The sequence below is a fragment of the Megascapheus bottae genome, chromosome 7 (genome assembly GCF_031878675.1).
Source record: "Megascapheus bottae isolate mThoBot1 chromosome 7, mThoBot2.hap1, whole genome shotgun sequence".
Classification (NCBI taxonomy): domain Eukaryota; kingdom Metazoa; phylum Chordata; class Mammalia; order Rodentia; family Geomyidae; genus Megascapheus; species Megascapheus bottae.
In genome coordinates, this window is record NC_143515.1 from 73,709,885 (window position 1) to 73,717,502 (window position 7,618).

General features: G+C 38.3%; 1 protein-coding gene across 1 annotated transcript; it reads left to right on the forward strand.

Moving 5' to 3' along the window:
* The first annotated feature begins 466 nt into the window (after positions 1-466).
* Positions 467-7,392, forward strand: Rad51ap2 (RAD51 associated protein 2). Its single transcript, XM_090337589.1, has 3 exons — positions 467-3,383; positions 4,112-4,195; positions 7,128-7,392. The coding sequence occupies exons 1-3, from the start codon at positions 467-469 to the stop codon at positions 7,244-7,246; spliced, it is 3,120 nt and encodes a 1,039-aa protein (XP_090193715.1). The 3' UTR covers positions 7,247-7,392.
* The last annotated feature ends 226 nt before the right edge of the window (positions 7,393-7,618 follow it).

Consider the following 7,618-nt stretch of genomic DNA (forward strand, 5'->3'; position numbering starts at 1 on the left):
TGGGGTTTTGTCACATGGGTCACCCGAGGAACCCAGCCCGGCAACCGCCGCTTCTGAGGAACACGCAGGATTTTAGAATTTTTTTTTTAAAAAATGAAGTTTGTTCCACTCACAAATATCAAAGCCGAGGTTCGAATCCCCTCCGGTCCCAGGGAAGAGGGAACTTTCAGACCCGCCTCAGCCGGGGTTCAGGAAAAGGCGGTAAAACTAGACCGGTGAGGTGCCGCGTAGCTGGGCTGGCCGCTCGCGGTGGGGGGAATGGGCGTGGCTTACATGGGCGTGTCCGGGGCGTGCAGGGGGCGTGGCGATTGCAGTAAGAGAGCCCAAGTTAGCGCTGGGAGGCGTGGCGGGGGCGTGGAAAGGGCGTGTCCAGGGGCGGGGCCAAGCCACTCTGCTCCTCTTTAAAAGGCTGGCGCCCCGGCTGGGACCTTGGACAGAGGCAGGAGGACCGCAGCACTCGGCCTCCATGTCTCTCCCTCAACCCTCGCCTCAGCCGGCCGAGCAGGCAGGGCTTCCCTCCTCGCCTCCGCCTCCTGAGGACCCTCACTCCCCTCCGTCCCCTAGCAAACGTTCTCGTCTGGGGGAGGCAGGGAGTGTCTCCCCGGCGGGGTGGCAGCCGCCTTGGGTGCCTGAGGTAGAAGAGCTGCGGCGCGGATGGCCTAGCGGCTTCCAGAAGCCTCTCACGCGGCAGAAGGCGGGCGTTGAGGGCGCCTCGGGCCCGGGTGTGGGGGCGCGGGCCCGGGGGGTGCCGGTGTGGAACGTGGCCTGTCAGAACAGCAAGTTTCCCTTCTCCCCGCCACGTTCGGGTTCTGGATGGAGTGGCGCGGGAAGGCCCGGGGAACCTGGGCCGCGGGCAGGAGAGGTCTTCTGTGTGGTCCGCCGAGCCGGGTCCCCGGTGGAAGCCAGGGAGGCCCGCTCCCCGCCAGGCCTCATGCAGAGCCCGGGCTTCGATCTCACCGGTCAGGAGGAAGCAGAGGAGAACGGGCCCTTAGACGGGGAAGAAAAGAGCGGGTCGTCGTCATCGGTACTACGCCTACCCAAAGCTCCAAACCGGCCCGGCCCGGAGGGGGCCAGACGCAGCTGTGGCCAAGAGAAGAGCGCAATCAGCGTCCCTGAGTTTCCAGAGGGTCTGAACGGCAGCAGGTCCCCCGTCTATTCAGAGGAAATCGCAAAGACCGACAGTGACACATCTGGGGCAGATGTCAGGGAGTTCACCAACATTCCCCGGTGCCAGAACAGACCTGAGCTGCGGGAGGGTGAAGACAGGGTACACGCGCAATGCAACGTTCTGCACGACGCCCAGGGCATCCAGCCCTCACTCAGCAACCCAAGCGCTTCTGAGAGGAGAAACGAGGCGAGCGTCCAGTGTCATGTCAGAGACACTGAAAAGAATTTCACTCTAACGCTAGGAAATGGAAACTGGCCAGGAGCACAGAGAAGCCAGGACAGTTTCCTACCTGCGAGACTGGAAAAATCTCGAGATTGGAATAGAAACATCAGACGCGGTTTGGAAAGAAACAGGGAAAATGGCTGGATTATGGAGAATTGCAAGACTAACCGTGAAAATATGGAAAACACTGGAGAAAACTTGAACTTTTCTCGGCTACTGGAATTAGACTTTTTACAAAGTGATTATCCCTGTACAAAAGTCACAGATATTCATACGCAACAATCAAAGTCTCTGATGATAGAATATGTGGGAAACCAAAAAACATTAATCAAAATTGTTCCCTTAAGTGATGAAGGAGAAAATGATATTATGTTACAGTTTAGGTACATTATGGAAAATGACTTTATTTTAGGCAACATTTTACACCGTATCATTACAGAAATGTTTTATTTTCCTACAAATGTTTCAGAAAATAAAAAAGATAACATTGTAAACTGGTATGAAATTTTGAAGTGTAAAAGACAAATTAGTGTGGAAGACAAATTAGTGATCACCAGAAATATGCTTGTGGATATAAAGAATGACATTTTACACAAATATTTACAAGCTGGTGTTTCGGATGATTTAATTGACATTTTAAAAACCAACATAACTTTTTTGCTAAATACGTTTGATTTTTTATCAAGAATTAAAAACAATTCTGAGTTACAATTGATAGTGCATTTAAATTCTCAAAAAAATAGTACAGTGGGGAATCATACTATAAGGATTCTAACTTTTTCAAAACCATTACAAAGTAACTTGAAACCCATATTAAAGAAAAGAAAGTTATCTGAAACTAAAAAAGTTCTTGAGGGGTTAAAGAAAAAAAACATTGATTCCATTAACATGACAACTAAAAATAAACGTCTTCCAATTTTTGAAGCATACAACAATTTTCCTCTTTCAATGTATTCTGATAAGGCAGAAGAAATCATTTTGACAAATGAATTTAATTTTAAAATTGCAAGTTGTCCTGAAGAACAGACTAATGTGGAAAGCTGGACTTGCCATAATTGTACTGAAAGAAAACAGGAACATGATATAGTCAGTCATTTCAATTTTAAGTATGTATTTGAAGATTTCTTTAACATCAAGCAACAGATTATACCCATAAGCCAAAGTGAACAGATCAATACCCAAACTGTACCTCACATGTTCAATACTGAGAACTTGCTGAGTGAAATAGAAAAGAAAAAATACCTTATTTTACCAGAAGAGGTAAAAGTCACAGTACCAAATTTAACAAATACTTTACAGGTTTATAGAGATATTAATTTAGAAAAAGAAGAGGAAGATATATATTTTTCAGTCAGGGACATACATTCTATGAAGACTGATTCATTAATGAGTGAGAAAGTAAATGTGGAAGAAACTAAATTTGTTAATCAAAGTAACAGAGATGACAAAAATGAATCTGAGAGTATTTTTCCAGAAAGTGAGCAGGCAAATTCAAAGCCTTTTCATCTGAAGACTGACTCTGCATTGTGTGTTAATCATCAAATTGAAACTGATTCAAGTGAAGAGAACAATGAATGTTTTCAGTCCTCGGTGGCTAAATGTTTATCAACAGAAGCTCCAACAATAGCAAAAGATTTTGTGATGAAGAGTAAATTTGATTTAGTTCTTGAAGAACTTCATCTGTTTCATGAAATTAGTAAAGAAAATGAAATTCCAAGTACTGTGGAAACAAACAACCACCAAGGAAATTACTTGGGAGCAAGTAATGATGTGGAGGAGGCAAGAATGGAATCAGGAAAGGATTTGAAACTGTTTGCTGCAAACAAAATATGTACAACTTCTTTGCCTTGTGATAAGATGGCCAATCCTACTATGCTTAAAAGACATCAAAGTTTATTTAAATGGAAAACAGCACCCAGAATCAGAGAACAGGGAGTTCTCTGTTATCCTAGAAGATCAGAGAAAAAAGTACTATATTCTAATTCTGAAGAAGGTATGCCTATAATTCACTTTCTATTTTCCCTTTTTGTTTTCTTGTTTTTGTTTTGCTTTTTTTTTTATTTAATAGCACTGGGGTTGAACTCAGGGCTTCCAGTTCCTTAGAAAGGCATTCTATTGCTTGATCCACATACATATAGTCCTTTAAAAAAATTATAAAAAAGTTACTCCTAGCTAGGCGCCAGTGGTTCATGCTTGTAATCCTAGCTACTCAGGAGGTTGAGATGTGAGGATGGAGATTCAAAACTAGCCTGGGCATGAAAGACCTTTAGAGTCTTCTCTTCAATTAACCACCAGAAGTGGTGTCGTGGCTCAAAGCAGTGGAGTGCCTTCATTAACCTTGGGCTGAAGAGCTCAGGGACAGTGCCCAGACCCAGAGCTCAAAGTCCAGGATTGACAAACAAACAAAAAAAATCATCTTACTCCTTTCTCTTTGTCCTGTGTAGGACAAATCTGTTTTTAGTGGAAAAGAATAAGATGAAGTAGAAGATCAATATTAATTAGCATCTACTATTTTGCCTAAAGATCATTTCAAATGTTAGATAATAACTTGAAATTGAAGAAGTGTTTTGTAAGGAGTTCTGAAGAGTCCTTCCTACTTTATTTCTGTAAACATTGGGAGCTAACTGAAAGAGTTGTTTATGAGAAAATAGTTTGCTTATAGTGTTACCATTTGTAAAGGAAAGTTACATTTTAATATAACATATTAATCTTTGCTTTCAGCTTGTAAAAATCCTTTACCTAATAGACATACTTGTCTTCCTGATGAATGTAAGGAAGAAAAAATTAATGACTTACTGAAAGGAGGTAAGAGCTTAAGTTATTTTCTAGAATATCTTTTAAGTTGATTATTATGTTTTTAGCATGACAAAAATATAGTAAGTTGTTATAAGATAAATACAGTTTCATACTTTTAGAAAATATTTATAATTTACTGATACATATTCTAGCAATAATATCAGATGTTATTTAGGACTGGGAAATTCACTTTATAAAACTATTTAAATATTTACATTGATATATATATATATATAAGCAGGTATGTGATAAAAATAAGTGTTATTTATACCTACACATTTAGTATATGAAGCATTAATTGGAAAAACCGAAATATACACTGAATTTTTGTTGTTGTTGTTGTTGTTGTTGTTGTTGGTTGTGGGGCTTGGACTCTGGGCCTGGGTGCTGTCCCTGAGCTCTTCAGTTTAAGGCTACTACCCTAACCCCTGAGCCATAGCGCCACTTTGGTTTTCTAGTGGTTAAATGGAGATAAGAGTCTCATGGACTTAGTGCCTGGGCTGGCTTTAAACCACCATCTTCAGGGCTTAGCCTCCTGAGCAGCTAGGGTTACAGGAGTGAGCCACTGCACCCGGCATTGGATTTTCATTTTTGAGATGGAAATTATGCTTTATTGTTTATACTTTTTATTGCTATGACCCTCTATATGTGGAAATTTATTTTGTCAATGTAAGTATATCATTTAGATTTATCAACAAGATTTTGACTATGGTAATTATTCTTGCAGTTAGTATTTTAAAAAGCAAAGAAAAATCGAACTGCTTTTATCTTTTGTGTAAGAGGCCCACATATTAGAATAAAACATAATAATATGCATACTATCCATTCTAACTTGTGGTGCCAGTGGGCACAGGTAGGGATAGGATCAAAAGTAGAGTCCCAGTTAACTTACATTCTGATCAGAAATTTCTGGTTTTTTTTCCACACAAAATCAAGTCTAAGATAAGTAGAAATGATCATCAGAATATTTCCCAAAACACTTTCAGGAGTTCATCATTCCTCAAATCATTTTCTTGCTTCTCAGAGAATGCTGTATCCAATATCTTTATTTTCACCCCAGAACTTACATTTTTCTTATCTCTTAGTTTACTATAAAATATAACAAATAACTGTAAGATTAGTTAATACTGTTGCAAAAGCAAAAGGCAAGTAGACTGTTCTCTGAAAAAAAGGGATTAGTTGAAGGACATGGCCTCCTTGAATGTAAATGTTGGGAACAAGAATTAGCCTAGGAAGGATAGAGCTTGCTTTTCTAAGCATTCAAGAAAAGGAATGACTTGGGTTTGAGAACATACCTAGGTGCTGTTATGTGGTACATGCAGATTGCAGTGTTACATGCAGATTGCAAGTTTACCCAGGTGTTTTCCATAGTGTTTTGACCAATACTTCCTCAAGCTTAACGTACATACAAGTTATCACAGGACTTGTTAAAGGCTTATTTTCAACTGGGAAGCTAGTTCTAAGATGTTTGCCTTTTAAATACTGCAAACAGATCATAGTTGCAAATGCTGCTAGCCCATGGACCACACTTCTTGTTTCTAATATAGAAAGAAATACAGATTTTTTTGGGTAAAACACCGCTAAGAAATTTCTTCACTTAAAAAAAATACTTCTATAAAATGAGAAATTCTTGGTAGCATGCTTGAATGTTTAGATTTGTTAAGTAATATAACATGACTTAATTTAGAATGCAGCAATAATAAAGGAATCTGGATCTATTTATCAAAAGATACCAAGTGGTATGTTCTCACAACTTTATCCTGATCACTAAGGAAAGGTGTGCTTTTGCCAAAGATCTGCTCTTCATAGGAATTCAGCAATGTTCCACCCATTGCAAAATTCCCAGGAGTACCTATCATGTTTGAATATAAAACAGGAAAGACATATTTGGGCAAAGTAACCAAATAGACTATTCATCCTGGCCTTTTCTGAAATTACAATCTTATAATATGGGATACACTTTGCATTTAGTGCTAAATTTGTAGAATTTGTAACTAAGCCTACAGCATCAAATAAGATAAAACCAGTTTGCATTATTTGCATAGCCCCTTTATGTTTAAAAATTTAAAAAACCTAGTAGAAATGGTATTTTCCTTTTAATTATTAACTATATTTTAACATCAATTTAGATCAAATATGAAAATCTAATTATGTTTGTAGTTGGATAAAATTGTTTTATTTTTTTATATGCTAATAGGTTAGTTTGTATTGTAATTCACTGATGATCATTGACAGATTCTATTTGGTTCAACTTAGAAATCATGCTATTTACTTTGAACAGATTCAACATCAAGTTGATTATACTGTTTACAATATTATGGCCTATGATAACAATGTGATACTAATTCATTTGTTTATATTCTGGCTTCATAAATACACAGTTTATGGAAGAAAACTTCTCAAATTTGGAAGTATTATATTTCATTATTAAAGGCAATGCAACATCTACCTACCCACTATGGAAAATTCTGAATCATTTTGGAAAATGATACAGCATGATATTAAATAATAGCCTCCAAGTCTGAGACTTCCATTGCTGTATGGAATGCTCTTGAGTTCTGTTATTAACAATAATCTCTACTAGAAAATCAAAGTAACTATGAACGATGTGACAGAGCTATCTAGCTGCTAATTTAAGTATAACCTGTTTAAAGCATTAAATCTACTTCACTTTAAAACCTGTATAGTTCTGTTTTCTGTTGAGATAGGCGGTGTATAATGCTGACTCCATTTAGTTACTGCTTTAGATTGTATAAGTTCACCTAACTTTTCTGGACCTAAGTTTCCACATTTTAAAGTGGATGTAAGATTAAGTAAAAGTGTATTTCAAATGGCTAGTACACAAACTAAAATATTCTCAGCTAGTCTTATGATTCAAAGTAAGTAAAAATTTTGTAGCATATTGGTATCTTTTACTCCTTTATGTATCTTTTGCTTTCAGACAGTCCTTTTTCACATGGTATTGCACGAATACAGCCTCTTAAGACGTGCAGCCGACCCATCAGGATTGGTTTGTCAAGGAAAGCTAGACTTGTACAACTTCATCCCTACCTAAAGTAAAAGAGCCTACAAGAACTTAAAAAGAGCTTGGACTTTTGCATTTGAAATTATTTCACAATATCTAGAGTTGTTTTTCTTCCTTTGGACCAACTTTTTCGTTTAGCCTGGAGATTTTGTATGTTATTATAAAATGTGAAGTTATTTTTTGTGGAGAAAGTTTAGAGTTAAATATTTCATAGATTTTTTATGTCATATGATCAATATATGCATTAAAGACTTCACAAACTTATGAACCATATTTTGATATTATTTTTATTGTTGTTCTTGTGTCAGTACTGGTGCTTGAGCTCAGGGCTTTGGTACTATCTCTAAGCTCATTTTGCTTACATGAGCCCCAGCTCCACTGCCATTATTTTGGTGATGGATTAATTG